This window comes from Acinonyx jubatus, chromosome E3 (genome assembly GCF_027475565.1).
Source record: "Acinonyx jubatus isolate Ajub_Pintada_27869175 chromosome E3, VMU_Ajub_asm_v1.0, whole genome shotgun sequence".
Lineage (NCBI taxonomy): Eukaryota > Metazoa > Chordata > Mammalia > Carnivora > Felidae > Acinonyx > Acinonyx jubatus.
Window position 1 is genome coordinate 27,382,654 of NC_069398.1, and position 24,189 is coordinate 27,406,842.

At 57.9% G+C, this 24,189-nt stretch overlaps 2 protein-coding genes and 1 long non-coding RNA gene across 7 annotated transcripts; 2 read left to right on the plus strand and 1 right to left on the minus strand.

The window, feature by feature from the left end:
• The first annotated feature begins 18 nt into the window (after window positions 1-18).
• Window positions 19-10,007, plus strand: UPK3B (uroplakin 3B). Its single transcript, XM_053212892.1, has 6 exons — window positions 19-2,059; window positions 2,177-2,326; window positions 2,546-2,783; window positions 4,066-4,145; window positions 4,999-5,128; window positions 5,583-10,007. The coding sequence occupies exons 1-6, from the start codon at window positions 1,972-1,974 to the stop codon at window positions 5,740-5,742; spliced, it is 846 nt and encodes a 281-aa protein (XP_053068867.1). The 5' UTR covers window positions 19-1,971; the 3' UTR covers window positions 5,743-10,007.
• Window positions 10,008-12,492: 2,485 nt separating this feature from the next.
• Window positions 12,493-23,550, minus strand: LOC128313636 (uncharacterized). The gene is made up of 3 exons (XR_008294604.1): window positions 22,883-23,550; window positions 21,101-21,268; window positions 12,493-17,037 (listed from the first exon to the last, which is right to left on the minus strand). It is a non-coding gene; the product is annotated as an uncharacterized LOC128313636 (long non-coding RNA).
• Window positions 15,719-23,581, plus strand: UPK3BL2 (uroplakin 3B like 2). 5 transcript variants are annotated; one of them, XM_027041993.2, is made up of 8 exons: window positions 15,726-15,846; window positions 16,485-16,618; window positions 16,951-17,062; window positions 21,046-21,198; window positions 21,388-21,607; window positions 22,122-22,198; window positions 22,462-22,582; window positions 23,442-23,581. In XM_027041993.2, exons 2-8 carry the CDS (start codon window positions 16,577-16,579, stop codon window positions 23,548-23,550), a joined length of 834 nt encoding a protein of 277 aa, XP_026897794.1. In that variant the 5' UTR covers window positions 15,726-15,846; window positions 16,485-16,576; the 3' UTR covers window positions 23,551-23,581. The 5 variants fall into 5 exon arrangements, with proteins under 5 accessions (XP_053069248.1, XP_026897798.1, XP_026897794.1 ...); XM_027041994.2 differs by having other exon boundaries at window positions 16,951-17,046; window positions 21,414-21,607; XM_053213273.1 differs by lacking the exon at window positions 16,485-16,618 and having other exon boundaries at window positions 15,719-15,846.
• The last annotated feature ends 608 nt before the right edge of the window (window positions 23,582-24,189 follow it).

Consider the following 24,189-nt stretch of genomic DNA (forward strand, 5'->3'; position numbering starts at 1 on the left):
AGGTTGTGTGTGTGTGTGTTCTGATGTGAGAAGGCAGCACACACATACGTGCCCTGCTGCATCAAGGCAGGAGGGAGCTCACACGCTGCCCGTCCGACTCGCATTTTCCCCAGTGACGAAACTGAGGCCGCAGAGAGGGCCCAAGAGCCCGAGCACTGACCTTGCTGCTTCCCCATCCCCGGCTCTAGTTCTCGCCGTGTGCGGTCCAGCAGCTCCGCCAGGCCCACCGTCCCGTTCACTCCCGCAGTAAAGCGCCACTCACATGTGGCTGGTGCTGCTGTCTTCCCTGTTACAGATGGGGAAACGGTCATGGATGCAGTGACCCGCCCCAGGTCGCAGGCTCATAGTAGGGCGTAGAGCCGGGGCTGGAATTGGGCCAGGATTGGTTTGACGTCATCCTTGAAGTCCTAATTCTTCCCAGCCCTCTTAGGAACATCAAATACCCCATCTTGCTGTCTGCCTGGGGGCGGTGATTGGGGCCTGGGGCTGCAGGGCCCCGGCGGGGAGGGTGGCACATCCTGAGTGGGCCAGGGATACTTTTGCCTCCTTGAGGTCCTTTTCTCCGTAAGAAAAAAATTAAGTTCTATTTCATGATGTGTTGGTTTAAAGCTGAGTGTATTATATATTACAGCATTTTCTTCCATCTAAAAGTTTGAGTGTCTTGTGGCACTTGGCTCGCCCAGTTGGCAAAGCATGCAACGCTAGATCTCGGGGTCGTGAGTTCGAGCCCCACATCAGGTGTAGAGATTACTTACAAATAAAATATTAAAAAAAAAAAAAAAAAAAAGCAATTACCCTATGACTCAGCAATTCCACCCCAGGTGTGTATCCGAGAACGGAAAACAGGTCCACACAAAACTTGGGCATGAGCGCGCATGACAGCCTTACTTACAGAAGCCAAACAGCGGGAATGGGTGTCAGCGGAGGAGCCGGTGAATAAAATGCCTGGTTTCCATCCGGTGGGATGAAAGTTCCACAGCCCTGAGGAAGAACCAACTCCCGCCTCGTGCTATTGCGTGGACGAACCTGGACAACAGGATGCTAGGTGACAGAAACCAGACGCAAGATGTGTGTGATTCCGTTGCCGTGAAATGTCCGGCACAGGCAAGTCTGTAGAGGCAGAGAGCGGGTGCGAGGTTGCCAGGGGAGCTGGGAATGGGGAGTGACTTTCAATGGGTACAGACTGTCCTCTTGGGGTGTTGCAAATGTGCTGACCTTGGTGATGCTTGCACAACCTTGTGAAAACCCACTGAGCTGTATGCTTTAAAAGGATGAATTTTATACTGTGTGAATTCTATCTTCTTTTGAATTATGTCTCAATTTAAAAAAAATAGAGCCAAAGGGAGTAAAGTATGTGGAGGCTTGTCAGCTGTCAGAGGTCCTTCGTCTGGCTCCAGATTCTTCCTTCAGACAAGAATGTGGCCTTGTGGAGGGAGGGCAGGGCGCAGAGATGGCAGCAGGACCAGGGGGGCTATGGGTGGGGCTGGAGCTGGACAGGTCGGGACCTCTGCTCTGTTCTCCACTCCCTGGGTGGGGATGGAAGGCCAGAGGGAGGCTCCTGGCACCCGGGGTGTGGGAATCTCAGGCATGTGGCCCTGAGCCCATGTTTCCAGAGACTGGGTCCTCTCCAGGGCTGGGAGGCTGGGTGGGACCCCTGTTCAGACATGGGAGTCTCTGGCCTCCTGGCTGGCATCTGGGGGGCCGGTGGCATCCGCCTCCCTCCCGGCAGTGGGGCCTGGCACTGGCCTGCCCCACCCTGCAGCCCTGCCTAGCTCCCTCCTCATGGTAGGCTGGGCCAGTGGGAGGGGTGGGGTGCATTTACATTTTCAGGTCTTTCCAGCCCTGGCCGGCCTGGAAGCCTGACTAACCAGCTCCTCCAGGGTCAAGGTGTTGGGGGAGGGGGTGCAGCAGGAGGTGGCCAGATCGCCCTGGGCTGTGGATGTGGAAGAAGCCCCAGCTTGGGCAGCCATCATGGGACTCTCCCAGAGGCAGCCTGGCCCATTGCTGTCTCTCCTCCTCATGGGGGCGCTGGTCTGGCCCCCGCCCTGTATGAGCCTGGGTGAGTGGGGGTCCTGGGATGAATTCACAGACCCTGGGAATCCACCCCTCCAACTGGGAAAGGCAGCCCCAGGGAAGGCAGGCCCCAGGACCCTCATGCTTATCTCTGTGACTACAGAGCTGATCCCCTACACGCCGCAGATAACAGCCTGGGACCTGGAAGGGAAGGTCACAGCCACCACGTTCTCCCTGGAGCAGCCACGCTGTGTCCTGGATGGGCATGCCGCTGTTGCCAACACCATCTGGCTGGTGGTGGCCTTCAGCAACGGTGCGTCATGGTGCGGGTCTGGGGCTGAGGAGAGCTGCAGGGAGGTGGACTGGGCGTGGGGCTTTATCCTGGGGGGCTCTGGGAGGGTAGCAAAGTGACCTGATTTGTGTCTGGAGGGAGCCTCTGGGCCCGAAGGCATGGAAAGCCAGGGTGGGAGGCCTCGGACCCAGCCTGGGGCTATGCCCTCTAGCCCCATCCGTCTGTCCCTTTCTCCTGCAGCCTCCAGGGACTTCCGGAACCCACAGACGCTGGCTGAGATCCCAGCCTTCCCACGGCTGCTGACCGATGGCCACTATATGACGCTGCCCCTGTCCCTGGACCAGCTGCCCTGTGAGGACCCCGTGGGGGGCGGCAGGGGCATCCCCCTGCTTCGGGTGGGCAATGACCCTGGCTGCCTTGCTGACCTCCGTGAGCCACCCTTCTGCAACACCCCCCTCCCCAGCCCTGGACCTTACAGGTGAGTCATTCTGCCTGGACCCTGGGACAGGGCCTGTACTGGGGGAGAAGGGGTCTGGGGGAACAGGGCTGCCCTCCCTAGCCTCTCCCCAGGGCCCCATCCTGGCGGCAGGCTCCTCCCCTTCACAAGCCTTGGGGGGGGTCAGGGAGCAACGCTCATCCAAGCTGGGGGGCAGGCAGAATGTGGCCTTTCCAGGAGACCTCCCCACGAGGAAGTGGGCACCACAGGGCTTGTGGGGGCAGGGTGGGGTCTCAGGCCCAGGGTCAGGGGTGGGGAGCTGCCGGGCTGCAGCCACGAGCCCCGGGGTAGATCTGGTAGGAATCTGAGCCCAGGGCTGAGTCCAGACCCAATCAGTGGGTACAAGACAGGGGAACAGGAAATAAGCCTACTGCTCACTTTTACAGGTGAAGAAACCGAGGCACAGGGCACCAAGGGCTTGTCAGGGTCACGGGGGGAGCCAGAGTGAGAGAGCAGGTGTCCAGATGAGGGCCGCCTGGGCCACAGGACAGGACCAGGTGTCCTCAGGGAGACCAAGTCCAGCTGAGAGAACCAGCATGGGGCGCAGGGAAGGTGGGGCTTGGTGTGGGCTGGACCGGCACCTCCGTTAACCGCCTCCCTCTGCCCTCTCCCCGGCCCGGCCCTGACAGAACTGCCTTCCTACCTCCCCCCATGCCCACTTCCTGGCTCAGCCTCATCTTAACTTCCTGCCCCCATTCCTAGCAGCCACCAGAGCTGGCTGCCCTCCTCGCCAGCCTGCCTGGGCCCCTCCATGCTCAGACATCTGCCAAGCCCCCCACCTGGCACAAAGATACAACCTGAGCTCCTCTGCATGGCCTCTGGTGCCCTCGGGTCTCACCCTGCCTCTGCTTGTGATCCCAGGCTCTTGAACACCCCTCTCCTCCCTGGGCTTTTGCTTAGGGTGCCTGACCCTACTGGGGAGACTTCTATGGTTTTCTAGGTGTCACTTGGCCAGCTGTTCTCTACAAGGCCCGGGGCCCCCAGCCCCATCTGACTGCTGAGGCACTCTGTATGGGACAGTGATGGGGGCCCCCTAAACCTGATGGGGAGTCTGGAGAGCAACGGCTCAGGTGGACTGGGGCTGCTGGCAGAGGTCACTGTGGCCAGAGAGGTCTTGAGGGGGTTCTCAGAGCAGGACCAGGCCATGGCTGGCCCTGACAGGCCCTACAAGAGCCCGGCCCAGAACTGCCTGGGGCTTGGCTGCTTTGGTCACCGGGCCCAGGGCAGTTCAGGCTCTGAGCCCCACTCCTTCTCCTCTCCCCAGGGTGAAGTTCCTCCTGATGGACGCCAGCGGCTCACCCCAGGCCGAGACCAGGTGGTCCGACCCCATTACTCTCCACCAAGGTAGCGTAGGGGGGCGGGGTGTGCTCTGGCCCAGTCTCCCCCTGTGGACAAGTCACCCTCTGCCCAGTGGTCCTGCTCAGCCAGCCCCTCCCCCTGCTGCCATGAGACTGGGGGCCTGGAGGAAGTCTCCAAGTCCAGCCCATCCCCCCAAAAGAACCTCATGCTGGGGGCGAGGAGGCACTGGGTCAGCCTCACTGGCAGAGACACCAGCTGTGTCCATCCACATCAACACAACCTCGGGTGCCCAGGTCCCAGCCCAGTTGTGGGCAGAAACAGTCTTCCCCTCCAATGGGGACCTAGCCCTGGGCCAAGCACTGCCAGGTGGAGAAGGGCCAGGGCACCAAGAGGCTGGGGTCAGAGTCAGGGCCGCAGGTTCTGGGAGACTTCCCTCAGCGGGGCCCTAAAGGGCTGGTGATGGACCAGGCCAAGGAAACTGCATGTGGGAAGGCCAGTGCCCCGGGGTGAGGGACACCTGGGAGACTGGCTGTAGAGGCTGGGTGTTGGCGGGGGTGGAGGGTCTTGTCATCTGAAGGCCTTGAATGCCACGCTCCAGGAAACGAGGCGGCCACCCGGTTGGTCCTGAGGTCGGCCGCAGCTCTGCCCACTGTGGGCAGTGCAGTGGGGTGGGCGTGTTGGCAAGAACAGCCTAGAAAGTGAGACTAAGAAAAAAGGCTGGAGTGGTGGTGGGTGGTCCGGGCTGGGAAGGCACTGATGCCCCGCTGGGATGGACAAATGGGGTGGGCTCAAGGGGCTGTCTTGGGACTCGAGGCAGTCAGGCCTTGAGCGTGAGTCTGGAGGGGGAAGCGACTGCCCTGGGCTGGAGGGGCAGCCTCTGAGCGTACGCTGTGTGCAGGGAAGGCCCCAGGCTCTATCGACACGTGGCCAGGGCGGCGAAGCGGTGACATGATTGTCATCGCCTCCATCCTCTCCTCTCTGGCCGGCCTCCTGCTCCTGGCCTTCCTGGCTGCATCCACCGTGCGCTTGTGAGTGCTGACATCCTCCTGGGCCCCTCTTCCACCCAGAGCCCCTTCCCTCTCACTGGTCCCAGCACCTGAAAGCCCTCCAGGAACACTGCGGCTGAGTTGGCGGTTCCCCTTCCAGGGGTGTGCGGGAAATTTCCGCCCTGAGTATCTCTCGCCTGGACAGCAGGGAGGTGGGCCAGAGGCTCCTCTGATGACAGGTTCAGAGAAGGGGCCACCTCGCTCTGCCCTGTCCTTCAGCGTGTCCTTGGCCCCGGCCTTACTCCTCCCGGCCGTGTTTTCTCTCCAAGGAGGCTTCAGTGAACTGAAACCGGGGTATTCAGGGCAACCACCTGGAGGAGGTGGGCCAGAAGCAGGTTCTGGAAGGAAGGAAAGGGAGAGGCTGCGGGAGGAGGCCCTGACTTGGCAGATGGCTCCCCACAGCAGGGACCCAGTCTGGTCTCCTCTCCCCATCCAGCTCTAGCCTGTGGTGGCCGGAGGAAGTCCCGGAGCAGCTGCGGATTGGCTCCTTCAAGGGGAAGCGCTACATGACCCACCACATCCCACCCACTGAGGCCGCCACCCTGCCCGTGGGCTATGAGCCTGGCCTGGACCCCCTCCCCAGCCTCAGCCCCTAGCCTGGTGGAAGGGGCTGGGGCGGGGCCCTGGGAAGTTGGGGGCCACATACGCAGTGCGCATTCCCAGCTCCTGCGCCCACATGCCCCTCCCCCATTGCGCCTCCCTACCCGCCCGATGTCCCACCACCTGCAGCCCTGCCTTTGCCTTTTCCATTCTGCCCTCTCCAGGCAACTGAAGTTGCATCAAGTCTGGGGGGAGGGTCATGGTCAGGCCAGCATGCAGCCCCCACTTCCAACCCTACCTCTGTGAGAGGTAATGTGGAGAGGCCACACTGACCAGAAGCTTCCAGGCTCCAGGAGGGGCCCAGTGGGGGCCTTGCTCTGCCCTGTCCAGGGGACTGGGCCAGGCCCATCACCGGGTGCATGAAGTCCGAGCCTCCCTCTGTCTCTCTGTCCTACCTTCCAGTGGCTGGGGCTGCAGTGAAGCCTTCAGAGGCACCTCCATTGTCCCCCGGGCAGGGGCACTTTCTGAGGGTGGCCAGAAGTTCAGAGTGTAGAGGCACATTGTGGCCGTCTGACCACTGATTCCACCACTTCCAACCCTATTGCACACACAGATGGCTTACTCATTCTCGCTCCACCAACATTTATTAAGCACCTGCTGTATGCCACTGCCAGTGTTAGACATGGAGCCTCAGGAGGAACCAGTCCTGAACTTGGGGAGCTCACTCACCACTCTGGACCTGAGATGACCACGTGCCCAGATGTGACCTGTTACTGTTAGGGCTGTCAGATTGCCACATACCCTCGGGTTCAAGCTCCTTAGATGCTCACCCCAATGGGCTCTCTGAGGCCCCGGAGCCCCCCACCATCAGGCAGTACACACTTTAGACTTCCCCCTAGCGTCCGACTTCTCGCAGGGCCGGTGGGTCCAGCTTTGGCCACACGGTGGCGCCGGTGCGCCGCAGCCGTCCGGCCCCGCGCACGCGCACTCGTATTCACAGACCCGCCTGAGGCAATTGACTGGCAGGTTCCAACGGTGACCTGATGCTGAGGAGCCGTCGCCACTTTCTGGAGGTCAGGGCTCCAGACCTCATCTGGGTCAAGCCAGAGGGATGAGCAGTCACGCACTCGCTTGAGGGCCGTCCAGTCTACACAACCGCCACCATTTTCTAGATGGAGAAACTGAGGCTGGGCGACTTGTCCTCCACGCTCTGCCCACTGCCGCCCCTCCCACCACCGCCACGCCCCTCTTGTCCCCGGGCATCTCCCATCTTATCCGGTGGGACCGCGGCTCCCAGCATGCAGGCTCCCCCGCCCCTGCACGGCGCCCGGCCGTGACCCATGTGTACCCGCCCTCCTCAGAGGTGAATAAACGCGGTCTCCGTCCCCCTAGCGGTGCCCGCGCTGGTGTGGGGAAAGGGGCATCTGCGCCCGGGGCCCAGCCCCGTTTCACCCCTTCCACCCTGGGGTCTGCCCCGAGCCTGTCCTTTTGACGCACAGCCCTAACTGCATTTTCGAGGTGCCCCATCTCCTAATGGGCCCCAGGGAAACTCATCCTTGCCTTTCAGGGCCAAGAGGCCACCGCTAATGCAGCTTCCGCGGATTTAGCAGTACTGTCTCCCAGGCAAACACTTCAGGGAGGTTTTGCTTTCAAAACCCATGAAGCCCTGGTCCCTAGTGGTTTATCCTCCATCCTACTTGCAGCCCCTTCGGCCGCAATACCTCCAGGTGCAGGCAGAAGCCGATTCAAATGCAGTCAGGAGCTCAGGCTCCTGTGTCCTGGGTGACATCTGGCCATGGGAGCCAGCCGCTTTGGGCAGCCGCTTTTGAAATGCTGCTGCTGTGGAACCTAGGTCCCTCTTGGCCTCTAAGCCTTCCAAGTGCCTCCCACCCTCACCAGCTGTGTCCAACAGCGCCTGTCTCGCGCTGTCCAGGCCTGGCTCCAGCACCAGATGGAGAGGCCCTCTGGGCCCAGACACCCAGCTCGGGTATGGCGAGGAGGAAAAGGGTTCCACTGGTGTTGGCTGAGTGAAAACATGAACGAACCAGCTCAGGGCCGGAAGATCAGGCAGCAGCAAGAATTGCCCTGAGCTCCTGTGTGTCCCAGGGCCCTCTTGTGGCTTATTCTTAGTGCCGGAACCTGTGCTGATCCCAGGTACAGCCCCAGCGATGTCTCCTGTGTGTGCAGGGCACCCCGGAGCCCTGTGAGGAGCTGTGTTTGCCCCATCCGACCATGTAGGGCTTGACTGTGAAGATGGGCCCAAAACAGACACTACAGCACAGTAGGTGAAGCGTGGCTGCGGGAGTGGGGGGGGGGGGTGACCCCACCCGAGGTCAAGGGGGCTTCCCAAGGGTGACTTCTGAGAGGAGTCTTTAGGGGCACATGGAAGTGAGTCAAGTAGGAGGGGAGGGAGGGAGAAAGAGAGAGCAAGAGAGTCAGGGAGACCAGTGAACAGTCTCCCCCTCGATGGCACAAATGGTGCCCCGGGGGGCTGGCAGCAGGGACTAGGAGACAGGAGGCCAGAGCAAGGGGGACTGGCCTGGTCTTCCAGGCAAATGGAACCAGGCCTGAACCAGGGCAGACAAAGGGAGTTGGAGAGGAGGAGGTGGATTCCAGAATATTCAGGAGGTGACCCAAGGAACTGGGACTTCATAGATGAGAGAGATGCCCCAGGAGAGGCCATGCTCGGGTTTCTGATGGGGGTGGAGTGGGGTGTGTGACTGGAAAATGGAGGCGCTTTATGTTCTGAAAGTGGTTCCGTCCCCCAGCTTGCTTCAGAGCAGACTTCTGGAAAAGGGGGTTCTGGGGACACCATCTTAGCAGATGGGTGCATTCAGAAGAACGTTAACAAGTCGTTAATATTTTACGAGCCTGTCCTGGGTCAGGGGGAGGCCACCCTGTGACTCCGCCAGAATGGGGTGTTCTGGCCCAGGGCTGTGGTGACCAGCACGCCAGGGTGTCGCAGAAGCCACTTGGAGAAAGGGCAGCAGGATTGGTCATGGCCAGCACAGGCCCTGAGGAAGCATGTCGGGGCATTCTGCCCCAGAGTCACGCTTCAGAGGGTTACCAGCCGGACCCCAGCTCTGCACGGGCCAGATCGTGACAGCCTTGAGTAGAGCCTGTAGTGACAGCCATGTGATGGTGCATCTTTTATTAAATAGCGTTTAAAATTTTTCCCCAGGGCTATATTTGACAGAGGGCCTCCAAATCCGTTGGCGTGTAAGGTAATGGCTCAGTGGCAAAAAACAAGTTCATTGTTAAAAAGAAAAAAACAGCAGCAGTTGTGGGGGTGATGACTCTCAGATGACTCATCAGACCAGAAATCGAAAGGATCAGGATGACAGCAGGTGGAAACCAAGCGGGGGTGGGGGGGTGGGGGGGGTACTGAGCACTCTCTCGCACCCCCTGGGTTCACTTCGTCTGTGCCTCTGAACCACCTATTCCTGCCCGTTGTCCCTGCAACCCCCAGCCAGCCCCCTCCTGCCTCTGGCAGCATTCCTGACCCCCACAGCCCTCCTCCTCTCAGTATCCAGAGGGACCAGATTGTGAACCTGATGGTGTTCACCTTTGCTCCCAACTTGCAGTCACTTCCTGCTGCAAGACCAGAGTCTAGATTCACCATCTCAGTTTTGAGGCCCCATTGATCCATCCCTTATTCCCTGTGTTCTGGCCACACAGGTCCCTGGTTAGCCCTGCTGCCACAGGGCCTTTGCACTTGCTTTCCCACCTCAGTGTAAGACATTTCTCCACCTCGCTCCTCTAGATCATTCATCAGCTCCAGTGTGGCTTCTGCAGGGAAGCCCTTTCTGACCCTTCAGCTCTCCTGGAGCCCTCTTCTTTCTCTTCTCAGCACGTCTTCCATTTTGTAGTTAGACATTAAAAAGGGTGACTTTTGCATCTCTCCCACTAAACTGTGAACTCCAGGAGGTCAGGGACCATGTCTGATTTGCTCACCAAGGTGCCCCTGGAACTAACACAGTGCCTGACTCCCCGTGGGTGCTTAATGAACATTTGTTGACTGACTGCCTTATAAAAGGCAAAGATATGTTCACGTTCTTTTTTAAAAAAATATCAGCTTCAGGGGCACCTGGGTGGCTCAGTCGGTTAAGTGTCAGATTCTTGATTTCGGCTCAGGTCATGATTTCCCGGTTTGTGAGTGTGAGCCCCACGTTGGGCTCTGTGCTGACAGCATGGAGTCTGCTTGGGATTCCCTCTCTGCCCCTCCCCTGCCCTCTCTCTCTCTCTCTCTCTTTCTCTCTCTCGGAATACATAAATAAACTTAAAAAAATAATCAGCTTCATTGAGATAGAATTCAAATACCATGCGATATACCTACTTACAGTGTTCAGTTTGCTGAATTCTGGCATATTCGTAGACCTGTCCACTCATCATCAGTACTTCCAACTTCAGAATATTGTAATCATCCTAAAAGACACCCTGTGCCCATGAGGCAGTCGCCTCTCTTCGTCCCTGGCAACCGCTTGTCTACTTCCTGAACATTTCCTAGAAACATGGTCCTTTGTGACTGGTGTCATTTTTTGGGGAAAAGAAAACAGGAGTCCTGATGTTTGTCTGTCATGGGTTCTGTCACTCACTGCTCCTCTCATTTGGCTGAATCACTTCTTAATCGTTTTTAACTGGGCAGAACTGCATTCTGCCCAGAAGTGGAGTCTCTCTCACACACCCAGGAAACGGTCGGCTGGGGGGCTCAGGCTCCACAGGGCCCGGGAACCCCCACCCCAGTGTGCTCTCAGCCGCAAACAGTGGAACACTGGGACTAGGAAGCAACTGGAACAAGGAACCAACTTTGGTGAGCCCGGTGGGGAAGGAATGTTCTAGAAGAGCTTAGGAAGCCCCTGGAGCTCTGAGAGCCAGGGCTGGAGACCACATCAGGAATCCCAGTGCAGAACAAAGCTGCATTCCTTGGGTCCCACCATGCGAGCTTCTGGCCTGGTTGCCTCTGGAAGCTGGGCATGGCGGTCACTTCTTTGTCTGGTGTGGGTGCATGACTGGTGGGCACCCTAGCTGCATGGGAGGCTGGAAAGTCACACTCTCCTGCAGCTACAGTAGGAGCGCAGACTCAAGCCCCCAGCAGAAGTGGGCCTGTGCAGTGTCGTACCTGCTGTGGGTGAGGGGCCGCGTCCTTGAGAAGGGACACCTTTGTGTGATTCTCACGAAGACGTCCTGTGGCCAGTGCTGGCTCTGGGAGTGCACGTAGCAGGAAGGCAATGTCCCAGCCATAAGAAGGGTGTGGCAGGAGCTAGACAGTCAGAATGGCAGCCATCTATCCCTCCAGAAGGTGGCCGGGCCCAGTTTCACTAAATTCAGAGCTTTGCTGGGCTCTGTGACTGTCTGCCTTCTAGGAAGACCCCCAGGGCCAGTGTGGGGAAGAGCAAGGACCTCTCCAGGGTCGAGCCCTTGGACTTGTTACACCTCGCCTGCGAGCCTTAGTGTTCACGTCTGTACAATGGGTCAGTCATTCTCGTCACCCAGGGCTGCTGTGAGGGGCAGGGAGATGCGATGGTTCAAGGGGTCTGATGTGTAGATGTTCAATTAATGACTTTTTCTATTTTTCTCTGAGATACCTTTTGTTATTCCAGAGGAAGAGCTGTCACTTTGACCTTTCTTTGCCACCGCCCCAGAGACCCCTCCCCCCTCCCCAGGATGGGGACACAAGAAAACTTTGGGGGCTCGTCCCTCCCCGCTGTCCGTAGGAAGGCCTGGAGCACAGACCGGGCACAGCCAGCTCCTGGCCACACGGCTGGGCAGCTGACCCCCGGCAGCCCAGCCCACTGGCTCCCTGGAGCCCTCTCTGTCCCTGCCCCCAGCAGCCCTGGAAGCTGCCTGGCCTGAGGCGGAAGGCACCATGTTCTTGGGCGGGGGTCCCCATGAAACAGAAGCATAGGGACACAGCCCTCACCCCTCACTCTGCGTCCTTCCTCCCCCCACCCGCTCCTCCAAGGGGAGCGGGAGGAGGGGGCCGTTGCCGGGCACCCACTTCAGGGTAGGACAACACACCTGGGGCCCGGCCCGGCCCAGAGACCCTCCGGTCCTTACAGAGGCCTCAGATCCCGTCCCTGTCCTTAGAGAGTGTCCCACCCACAGGGGAATTGTGGGTGGGATGGAATTGTGTCTCTCAAAATTCGCATGTTGAAGCCCTAACCCTTAGTGCCTCGGAATGTAGGGTATCTGGAGATGGGGTCTTTAAGATGGAATTCAGTTAAAGAGGTAATCAAGTAAGGCCTTTAGGGTGGGGTGCAATCCAGTCTGACTGGTGTCTTTATAAAAGATTAGGACAAGCAGTCACCAGGGATGCAGCGCAGAGGGAAGACCACGTGACCAGAGGACAGCCGTCCGCCCGCCAAGGACAGAGGTCTCAGAAGAAACCAACCAAGTGGACTTGATCTTGACTTCCAGCCTCCAGAACTGTGACAAAATAGATGCTTGGTTTTTGTTTTTGTTTTTAAGTAGGCTCTATGCGGCTTGACATCACGACCCCCAGATCAAGAATCACATGTTACTTTTTTTTTTTTCTTTTTTAATGTCTATTTATTTTTGAGAGAGACAGAGACAGAGTGCAAGCAGGGAAGGGGCAGAGAGAGAGGGAGACACGGAATCTGAAACAGGCTTCAGGCTCTGAGCTGTCAGCACAGAGCCCGACGCGGGGCTCGAACTCACAGACCACGAGATCATGACTGGAGCCAAAGTCGGATGCTTAACTGAGCCACCCAAAGCCCCAAGAATCACGTGTTCTAATGACTGAGCCAGCCAGGCACCCTGATGATGCTTGTTTTTTTTTTGTCGTTTTGTTTTTTTTTTGATGATGCTTAAGCACCCTGATCTGTGGCTTTTTGCTGTGGCCGCCGAGTGGGCTAATCCACCCACCATTACAGCAGAGTGGGCAGGAGTAGTCACGGAGCTGGAGCGCACGGAGTAGGGGTCAGGGGGAGACGTTTAACGTCCAGCCAACAGGTGAGCAGAGGCTTTTGTGCATAGAGGCTCGGAAGTAGGACGGGGCTTGGGGGGTGCACTGGGCAGGCCGAGGCCTTCACAATGGACTTGGATGGGTGTAGGCCAGGATCTGCTCACAACCCCCGACCCAGCTCTCTGGGTGGCCTTCCCCTTCCCTCCCCATACAGAAGCCAGAGGCCACTACAGCCGTGTCCTCGTCCTCCCCTACCATCCCCCGCACCTGTCCTAGCCTGGACACCCCTGACTCCTGAGAGAGAGCCCCAGGAGCGAGACGGGAGCCTGGCATTCTCCTTTATACCTCGTTTGCCCCACCAGGCAACCCCGCCCTCCTCCCCTGGCCTCAGTTTCCCTCTGTAAAATGAGCGAAGACCTCCAAGCTTCCCGGCTCAGACCCTCCAGTCCTGGCCTCCCCCAAACCCCACTCCCTGTGGATGACACAAGCTAGAGTTACCCACAGGAAAAGAATGTGTTGCCCTTGACAACCACTCTTCTCCGTGACTTTTCTCCCGGAGGGACAGAGAGGAATGCCTCATTAGTCATCCTGGCCTCTCCCTCCTGGTCCCCAGCCCTGGTCCCTCTGCTCCCCTCCCCACCCAGTGGAGGTGGCCCAAAGCCCCTCCACCGCATGTTTTTAATGGAATCTCCAGGCTCAACTTTGCCCTCCGATCCCTGTGACTGGAACCCTGTCCTTGTCTGAGCCCCAACTCCATGGGGCTGGGGCAGTGGGAGAGCCCCCAGGGTAGAGGGTGCCATGGGCTGGGGTGAGGAGGGGTGGGCGGGAGGGTTTGGGGGCTGAGGGGGCTCAGCTCATCAGACATCTCCGGGTGCCTCTTCAAGTGGGGGTCCTCTGCGGGCAGAGCTGCTGGGCTCTCTGACGGCCTATTGGGGGGATCAGTGAATAAATTACCCACCCTGGAGCGCCTGGGTGGCTCAGTCAGTTGAGTGTCTGGCTCTTGATTCTGGCTCAGGTCACGATCTCACGGTTTGTGAGTTTGAGCCCTGCGTTGGGCTCAGTGCTGACAGCTCAGAGCCTGGAGCCTGCTTCAGATTCTCTCTCTCTCTCTCTCTCTCTCTCTCTGTTTCTCTCTCCCTCCGCCCCTCCGCTGCTCACACTCTCTGTCTCTCTCAAAAATAAACATTTAAAAAAATATTTTAATAAAATAAAAATAAAGTACCCACTCTTTTCCCAACCCACACTTCTCCTCTAGAGCTTCTGCCCATGACCTGTGCCCGCAGGGGTCCTGGCACACAGTAGCCCTTCAATAAACAGTGTGGCAGCTGCACTGGACATAGAAAGTAAAAAGGCCTCAGTTTCCTGACCTCCAGCAGCCCTGTGTCCCGTGGGGGGAGATGTAAGCCCACCTACCCCAGGCTTCGGTGGATCAAGAGTGAGCCAGGCTTGCTTGCCTCTTGGCCCCAAAGTTGTGCAATTTCACTCAAAGGAGGCACCCCCCTATTGAAAGAGCTTTCTGCTTTATGATTCCAGGTGTCTGATGCTATCACTAGACCAGGGAAGTGGTGAGCTGCCTGTCTCGAGGGATGAACCAGCAGAACTGGAAGGGGCTGGATCACTGTGCCGTGGAAAGATTAAGGACCAGGGTGGGCTCAATGAACCGTGGGCGTCTGTCCCCCTTGGGATTAGCACCGCTGGGTCTCTGTCAGCATTCGGTGAGTGGCCCCTAGGCTAAGCTGGTGCAGGGGGAAGGGACTGGGTCACCCGTACTTCCCCTCCCTGCACAAAGTCCCAGGCTGCCCCTGGAGGTGCCCGAGCCTCTCCTCGGGACAGGCTGTGATGGTTGCCATGGAGCTGGGGCCCTGCCTGGGGACATGGGGCTGGGGTGGGCCTTTGGGAGCATTTCTCTGGTGGCCCTGTGTTTGGGGGCGGGTGGAAGCCACACCTCATCACATGAGTCACCCCAAAGGTACAAGGCAAGGTAGGTCCTTGGGAATAGACTGTTCCCTGGGGCTTGGCATGGGCCCCACCCAGTCCCTCTGGGCATCGTGGGCCCCTTCCCTTCACACAGGGACTCACTGGAGCTGGGGACATCTGGACCAGGAAGAGGGGATCCAACAGAGAAGCTGGCCTCTACCCAGAAGCCACAACATTCTAGTTGTCAGACTGATGCTGTAAAACAAGATGGTAACCGCTGGCCACCCGGCCAGATCCATGGAACAGGGAGGTGGCCATATTAGCAGTCAAAATAACTACTGAGCACAGATATTGTGCTGGACCCTGGGCTCAGCAATGGGGACACAGTGGGGGAACCAAACAGACCCAATCACTGCACTCCAGGAGTCACTGTTAACGAAGAGAAGAAGCATTCGTCAAATAACGGTACAGCCAGTTAGTACTGTGGTCGAGTAGAACGTAGGGCATAGTTACAAAGACTAAAATGGCCTGATACTGATACCCAAATAGAAGATTGGTCCAAGAGGGGCGCCTGGGTGGCTCAGTTAAGTCCGACTTCAGCTCAGGTCGTGATCCTGCAGTTCACGAGTTCAAGCCTTGCATCAGGCTCTGTGCTGACGGTTCAGAGCCTAGAATCTACTTCAGATTCTGTGTCTTCCTCTCTCAACCCCTGCCACGCTCACGCAATGTCTCTCTGTCTCAATAAATAAACATTTTTTTAATTTAATAAAAAATAATTTAAAAAAAAGAAGATTGGTCCAAGAAATGAATCAGGAAGTCCAGGAGCTGACCTGAACACACACACACACACACACACACACACACACACACACACGAATCAGGCATGAATGTCTGTAACCTTTGAGATATAGGATGCATCAGACTTCTTTGTTTTCTGAATCATAGCAACTCTGCTTCCTGGTGTCCACTCTCTGGGGCTGTGGGTCCCATAGTGATCACTTTGTGTGGCTTTTCTTCCCTCCTTGAGCTTGTGCCAAAGTCCCAGGGCTGACCCAGGCTAGAAAAATGGCAGTGGGTGGAGGTGGTGTCTCTGGCCTTGGATCTGCCCCAGTCCTCCTTGTCACTATCATCATTTCTGCCACATAGTGACACACTGCTGGGAGCTGCTTCCCCTGGTGATATCCAGTTGTGCCCGAGTGGGGGCCGGCCATCAGCTCACCGACCAACATCAGAGAGCATCCCCCAGCCTGGCTGAGCCTGTCACCTGCAGCAGCCCCACGATGAATCTTGCAGGACTGGGGAGAACCCCTGGAGGCCGGTGAGTCTGGGGAGGAGCCCTCGTACCTTGTCCTTGGCAGGACAAACTAAGCCAACGGCACCCCAAGTGGGCTGTGGGTGTGGATACCGCTGGTACATTATGGGAGCTTGTCCTGGGTCAAGCTGAGAGGGGACACTGAGAATTGCCTATGTCTGTGGTATATGACAACAAAGGGAAAGGACTGATTTTTTTTCAGTATTTTTCAGTTTTGGGGTTTTTATGGAGGCTTGATGTAGGAATAATTGATTAAGCCACTGGCCACTGGGGAAGTAGGGGGGATGGGGCAGAAAATTCCAATCCTCTCTTCGTGCTGGTGTCCTTGGCCACCAGTGCCCATCCTGGGGTTATCTAGGGGCCTTCCAAATGTCACCTCATTAACATAAACTCAGGGGGAAAGGGGCTTGTTATTGGGGTGCCTGGGTAGCTCAGTGGGTTAAGCGTCCTACTCTTGATTTCGGTTTAGGTCATGATGTCACAGTTCATGAGTTCGAACTTCACATCGGGCTCTGTGCTGACAGTGCAGAGCCTACTTGGGATTCTCTCTCTCCCTCTCCCTCTGCCCGTGCTGTGCTCTCTCTCTCTCTCTCTCTCTCTCTCTCTCTCTGTCAAAATAAGTAAAATAAATTATTTTTTTAAAGAAAGGGGCTTGTTATGAAAAACAAAAACACTATTTTTGTCTTTACTACTGTGGCGCACTTTGAGGGAACAAAGATACCCCTTTAGGGGCCTCATGCCGGGTACCGGACCACAGTATATCTCACGGCAGACACAGGTAAGTGATCCTGGACACACAGCAAACCGAGGACAGTGGGGGTCCTGGGGGTGGGGGCAGGAGACAGAGGGACGCAGGCACAAAGAGGGAAAATACAAAAGTAAACTCAGGGCCTTGTGCAGAGCAGTAATCAGCGTGGGCCACGAACTGAGACGGGAAACATCAGTGTTCCCGCCGGCCCCCAATGCCACACAGATCCACAGGGAGAGAGTCCTGAGTATGACCAACCTGGGGCCGATCTCCAGCTCGAGAGGCCACTGCAGGAAGGTTGGGCTCTGTTTTCTCGTCTGTGTAATGAGATTAGTCATAATGCCTGCCCTACTCACTTCTAGAGGAGCTGTGGAGATGAGTCGATGAGCAGGAACGTGTCTTCAGAAAGAAGCGAGCTCTCCAGCTGTTGTGATGTTCGCTCTCAACGCCTTTCAAAGGTAGAGGAGAAAAAAAGTAAATACGTATATTTATTAATATGTATTGTATAAAAATACGTAATATATGAAAACATGTTGGGGCACTTAACTGACTCACTGGGTGGGAACGTGCAAGTCCTGATCTCAGGGTCATGAGTTCAAGCCCCATGAGCATAGAGCTTCATAAAAAACAAAAAGAGAGAGAGAGAGAGAGAAGGGGCATCTGGGTGGCTCAGTCAGTTAAGCATCTGACTCTTGATTTCGGCTCAGGTCATGATCCCGGAGTCATGGGCTCGAGCCCCACATTGGGCTCTGCACAGGACATGGAGCCTGCTTGAGATTCTCTCTCCCTCTGCCCCTCCCCTGCTCATACTTGCACACTCTCTCTCTCTTTCTCTCAAAAAAAAAAAAAAAAAAAAGGAAGAGAGAACTTATTATATATAAGTATATATATTATATACACAATAAGTATGTAAAGGTACAGAGGTACATAGAGAGTAACATAGCGTATATATACTTGTATATCTGGGAGGGAGAAGGTGGAGGGCAAATACAGCCAAACGCTCACAGTTGTGAATGCGGGTGGAGGCTCTATGAATGGGCATTCACTGTACTATATATTTTCAACTGTCCTAAAGGTGTGACCATTTCTATAATAAAGAGCTGGGGAGGGGCGCCCGGAGGGCTCAGCCGGTTGAGCGTCTGACTCTTAATTTCCGCTCAGGTCACGATCCCAGGGTCATGGGATGGATCCCCTCGTCGGATTCTGTGCTGGGCGTGGCGCCTGCTTAAGATTCTCTCTCTCTCCCTCTGCCTATCTCCCTTCCGCTCGCTCTCTCTCTCTTAAAAAAAAAAAAAAAAGCTGGGGAGTTAAAGAAAGCCCAGACCCTCTGGTTGGCCCCCACCCTTCTCCCCTCCACACCCCGCGGGTACGGGAGGGCCAGTGCCCGCCTCCACGGGCTGTCAGCAGGAGCAGGGCACAGGTGTGTGCAAGGATGCCCTTGAGGTGACAGCGCATGACATTACAGTGATGAAAATGGAGACGCGTGCCAGGGGGCGAGGGTGTTAGGGGAGCATTTGGGGGGGCACCAAGCCCGACCAGAGCACATGTCTAATAGTACTGGCCCCTGAGGTAGGTAGGACAGGAGGCTTCTGGGTACTGCAAGGTAGCAGGGTCTTCCCGGAGGAGGCTCCCCCCACGCACACCCCCAGACTCCCCCTGACCTCATTCTCATTTCCCTTCCCTGAGCTTTTTTTTTTTTTAATTTTAATTTTATTTTTGGGTTTTTTTTCCCCATTTATTTATTTACTTACTTACTTTTAAATTCGCATCCAAGTTAGTTAGCATACAGGGCACTAATGATTACAGGAGTAGAATCCGGTGATTTCCCTGAGCTTTTGTTCTGGCTTCGGCCCCCAGTTCCCTTGGGGCCGAGTCAATCATGAAGGAAATACAGTGATTTCCAATCTTGAAAAATCTGAAACTCTCTGCCAACATGTCCCGGTAAAGAGTTGGTCACGAAAAGCCTACCAGGCAGCTCCATAGTTGGCAGGAGTATTTACCCCTTTTGGAGGTCACTGTCATAAACAGTTGGCACAGTTTAAGTCCTTTCGGGGGGGGGGGGGAATAGTGTACGTGGGCTGGCAATCAAATAGCATGTAAATGCATCATAATAACCAGAGAATATTTATAATTTTTTTAAAAGTTGTTCTCTAAAAGTTGTTTCCTTGTCCCCGAAGGAGTCTGAGTTTTAGGAGGGTGGCTCCGGCCGGATGCAGCTGGATAAGGAGAGGAGGCAGGGCGATGTCGGGGAGCTCCTCCCTCCAGGGCCCAGGCTGCAGGGGGACAGCAGGGAGTGCCCTAAACTTGCCTTTGGGTGTGACCGGCTAATCCAGGCTCTGCCCCACCCGGCCGGTGATCTTGGACAAGCCCCTTTGGCTCCATGCTCCTTCCGACTAGAAAATGAGGGTAACTCCCTTCAGCACAGGGTGACTGTGGGGGGCCCCAGGTGCCAGGTAGGCAGGACTGTCACGGGGGCCATGGGGACCCCGGAGCTACCACCGCCTTCCTTGGCCCCTCCCTGGCCAGGGCCTCCTGGAGTGGGGGGTGGGAGCATCCACGGGCTTGTCCAGGCAGCGGTGCCTGATTGTTCTCTTCAGACCCCTCCCTGGGATGCCAAATCCGTAGGGCCAGTGGATTCTGCCCCCAAACCTGTCCGACCAGTTGTTTGGGAAGAGGGGGCACCTGGGAGGAGCTTCAGGAGGTACCGGAGGCAAGCTCTCCAGTCCCCCGGCAGACAGCACAGCGGAAGCTCTGGGACGCTGCAGACAGACGGACGGTCAGACACTTGGCCTGGCCATGGGGCTCGGTGGGGGACAGTATCGGCTGCCGGTGCCACTGTGGCTGCTGTTGACCTGCCTCCAGCAGGGGACAGGCCTGGGTGAGTGAGGGGGGATGGGGCACTGTGCCTCCGGCTTCAGGAGGACAGACCCCACCTCCCCAGCTGCTTCCCAAGCCCCAAGTCTGGGGACTGGGTCCTGGGTGGGTCAGGGGAGACGGCCCACCAAAGGGGTCACAGACAGACACCTGTCCCCACACCCAAGACAAGGGAGTGAGCAATGCTTCCTCCCTCTCTTTAGGGTTCTCATCCCCATGCCTCCTGAGCTCCCATCCTGTTCTCAGCAACCACCTCCCCTCCTTCTGTCCCTGAGGAGGGTTTAAACAAGTTTACAAGGGCAACTCCCGGAAGGAAGGAAGCTCTCCCGGGGGGCTGCAGGCACTGGTCACTGTGGGCTCTTACACTAGAGGGGCTTAGAGATGCAGCGCCCCATCTCGGCTGCTCCACTCCTCCCTCGTTAAGTGGACATTAAGTACCTGCTGTATGCAGTGTGCACTGGGCCTTGGAGACAGGAGCGGGGGCTCTGAGGAAGGAAGAGTCTAGTCCTGAACCTCAGGAGCTGAATGGGATGGACATGAATCCTGCTGAGGGGAACTGAACGAAAAGAGGGAGAGGGCTCTGAAGACTTGCATGAAAGCCAGCCTCCCCTTTCTGCTGCCCTCCAGGACTGGTGACTGAAGAGAGAAGGGGCACTGTCCTCAGGAGCCTTCTGGGCAGCAAGGCTGGACGTGGCCACATTACTTGTCCTGGGTCCTGAGTCCGTTGCGCCCCCATCTCTGACATGGGGGCCCAGGGTTCTTGTCCTTTCCTGTCCCCACCCTTCCCCAGTGAGGCTGAAGCAGGAGGGTGGGGGTGGGGGGTTAGGGCACAAGATCCAGAGGGCCAGGTGCCTGGGGTGGGCTGGCAGGTGGCACAGCCCTGGGCCAGGAAGAGAGGATGTCCCGTGCTCTCAGCCAGGACACCTCCAGGAGGGGCACGTCTGGGCCTGGGGTCTTGCTGGGGACCTTCCTGTGTCACCCCCTCCCAGGCCCCCAAACCACTCATTCCTCTTCTCAAGCAAACCAACCTGGACCATCTGGGTGGAGCTGAGGGACTTGAGAGGCAGGTAAACTGAGGCCCAGAGAGTGCCGGAGCTCAAGGTCACTGTCAAGAGTCCCATCTAAGGTTTGGGCTCAGGCTCAGGCTCCCTTAAATCTGAGTCTCGCCCCAACAAGGCCTAAGACATCTTCTTCAGAATTGTGTATGCAGTGGGGGAAGGGGTCTCCTGTGTCTCTATGCCTTCCCCAGGCCCTGCCCACCGCGGAGACCCCAGTGACTCAGGTGGGGCAGGGCCTCCCTCCTGACCTCCCACAGTTCCTACCCCTAGTAGGCGAGCAAGGCAGGAGGCAGGGCCGGACTCGGTCACCGGCCCATGCCCCACGGGCAGACCCTCCTGATTAATGCCTGACTGGAGCTTCCAGGAAGAGCCTCCACTCCTCCCTCAGATTGGGGTCCCCAGATCAAGTCTGTGCCTCCCCCTTCAGACTGGGGCTTCCAGGACCATGACTCCCACTTCAGACTGGGCTGTGGGGGCTTGGTTGTCCTGTTGAGCCCTTCTGTCTGTCCCCCCCCCCCGCCCCAGAGCGCATCAGCTACGTGCCCCAGCTCTCCAGCCCCACCCTGGCAGGGACACTCACCCAGTCTACCTTCACGCTGGAGCAGCCAAGGGGCCAGTTCAGTCGCCTCAACATCTCCGACTTGGACACCATCTGGCTGGTGGTGGCCCACAGCAACGGTGGGTGCTGCAGGGGCAGGCCTGGGTGTTCCCTCTGTGAAATGGGCAGGAGGCCTGGGCGGAGCAGCGGCTGTGGCGGGAGGGGAGGCTGGTCTGCAGGGGATGAGGCGTGAGGGCTGTCTGGCCAGGTGGGATGGGGTGGGGCCCTGCCCTCGCGGCCCCCACCATCTGACCTGCGGCTACCCTCAGCCACCCAGAACTTCGCTGCCCCACAGAGGGTGGAGGACATCCCAGTCCCGGCTGACTTCAGCCAGAGGGGCTACTATCTCACGCTGATGGCCAACCGGTTGCTCTACCCGGGCAACCAGCCTGGCAACCAGCTCCGGGTCCTACGCGTTGGCAATGATACCCGCTGCTCCCCTAAGACGAGAGGCTGTAACCACCCCCTGCCAGGCCCGGGCCCCTATCGGTGAGCTCCTGCCTGTGCCCAAACCTGAGCCTGGGGCAGCTCCGAGCTGAGTGCCTGGGTTTCTGCTGGGGGGGGTGGGGGTGGGCAGGGGGCAGGGACCAGGGATGCCTTGGTGAATTCTCCCTTCTTTCTTGGGCAGAGGGCCCCCCATTTGAGCCCCTCCCCCCATGGGCCATCTCGCCCCTGCGGGTGTTTTCCCGTCCACAAACTGTCCCCAGCCCTGTCTCCCCTCACTCAGGGCTTGATTCACTGATGTGGGGTGCTGGGGAGCTAGTGCATTCCACACACATTTCCTAAGTGAGGATGTTGAGGCCCAGAGAGGGTGAGGGATGCGCCCAAGGCTACACAGCTGGAATTGGAACCCCTTCTGGTGGGTTCTAAGGCTGGCTTTCAGGCCCAGTCCCCAATTCCCCAACCTCCCAGTACCCGGGAGTCAAGAGGTCAGACAGGTGCCGGGGCCAGAGGGTTTCAGGTTCCGGGGACCCCCACCCCCAATCCTGGGTCTCCTTCTCAGAGTGAAGTTCCTGGTGATGAGTGACAGGGGACCTGTGGCTGAGACAGAATGGTCCAGCGAGACCCGCCTGCAGCAAGGTACGGGGCCAAACGAGCAGGTCAAACACTGGGGCTGGGGGGCTGGGGCCTGGGGGGCTCCTGAGGTCGGGCTGGGCTGGGGAGAATGGACCAGTCCCCCATCAGAGCCACCATTACCATCCTGCTGTCTGCAGGTGCCCCTCCCCCAGCTGGGGCAGGGATGGTTGGTCTGGAGGCTGTTCCAAGTCCCCCTTCTGGGTCAGAACTCTCTTCCCTCCCCCCCAACCCCCCACCTGCCTGGGGGACCCCCTCACACCTCTCAGCCAAGGCACTACAGGCTGTCCCAGGACCCCAAAGCGCGGGCACCGTGGTCATCATTGCCATTTTGTCGGTCTTGCTGGCTGTCCTTTTCACTGCCCTCCTTGCTCTGCTTATCTACACCTGGTAAGTGGCCAGGGTCTGGGCCCCCCGGGAAGGGTGGGGTCTCTGACCCAGACCACCTCTTATCCTCCTCATCCTCTCTACCCAGAAGCCAGTAGGGCTTGTGAGTGTGTGTTCGTGTGCGTGTGCGTGTGTGTGTGTGTGTGTGTGTGTGTGTGTATGCATGAACCCCTCCCTCCTTTGTCCCTTTCTGCCCACCAATTGCCGGTGTGGGACGGTGGTGGCCTGGGCGTGTCCTCGCTCTCTGAGCGGCACCCTTCGCCCCCTGGCGGCAGCAGCTGGAATTGCGAGTAGGGGGCTCACCGCAGACACTCCAGATGGGAGACACCGAGGCAGAGAATTTCTTTCAGTTGAAGCGCTGAGCTTTGCCCTCAAAACTTCATTCAGAACTCGCATGCTGGGGCCTGGTGGACAGGGGTGCCCACAGGGCTTCCTAGAGAAAAGGGGAAACCTGGTCTCTGGGTGGGATTTGGGGAAGGGGGGAGCAGTTCTAGGAGGGAGGGGGGAGGGTCTGGGGCAGGAGGGTTTCTGGCAGCCAAGCAAGGGGTGGGGGCGGGGGTCATGACTCCCAGCTGAGGAAAAGGGCTGTGTCCTGAAGGCCAGAGGGAGCCAGTGGCGGCTCTTGATGAGGGGAGACAGGGCAGACCCTGGGGTACGGGGAGTAGAGGAGAGTGTGGGGGCTGGGAGGGCACAGCTGGATTTGTGAGGTTTAGAGGAATAGCCCGGTTCCCTTAGGTTAATCCAGCCCGGCCAGTGGAGCCTCGGTTTCCCCAATGCTCCTATGCCTCGAGCTCCAAGCCATGGGCAGTAGCTGTAGTACTTGGATCAGGCCCTACACTCATCTTCTCTCCCCTCCCCAAAGTCATGACACCTGCAGGAGCGCTCCCATTTCGGGCCCAGAGCAGTCGACTTGCGTGAGAAGATACAACACCCACCACGTGACTGACCCCCCAGCCGTGGGGGCCTCATGAGGGGTCCGCACCTGCCCCTTGGCCTCCTCCCTGGTCCAGGCTGCAGATCCCGGGCTGGGAGCATGCCTGGAAGCTTCTGGAGCCCTGGAAGAGAGTGTTTCCAAGTGAGGGTGAGGGGAGAGTGTCCTTAGCCCAAAATTAGGCCTGTCCCTGTCAGCAATAAATGTCCCCAGCAGCCCTGCACATCTGTGTTGTTGTTCACCTGGGGAGTCTCCCTGGACCCCTGTCCCCAGCTCTCCTGAGCAGGGTGGGAGTGGGGGCTCTTAGGAAAATATAGCACCGGAGGTGAGACCCAGGGTCCCAGGCCAGCTGAGCCATCTGGGTCCCGGTAAGCCTCTCGTCTGGCCTCTATGTCCCTATCTGGAAAACGAGGGTGATTACACTGGCCTCACTGGGCCCAGGTTACTCTCCACCAATGAGATGAATGTGTTCACCCTGCCCTGCATGTCTGGCCCTGGGTGTCCCAGCCCGCAGTGTCCTTCCGGTGGCTCCCTCTCCAGCTGACCTGGCCTCCCGGCTGGAGGGCTCAGGGCCTCTAAGCCTCACACCCAGCCCTGTGCTCACTCTGGGCATGGGGGGGAAGCAAGTGCATGTGGCCCTAGGGCTCCTAGGGAAGCCTGGGCTCAGCCCAGAGCTGAC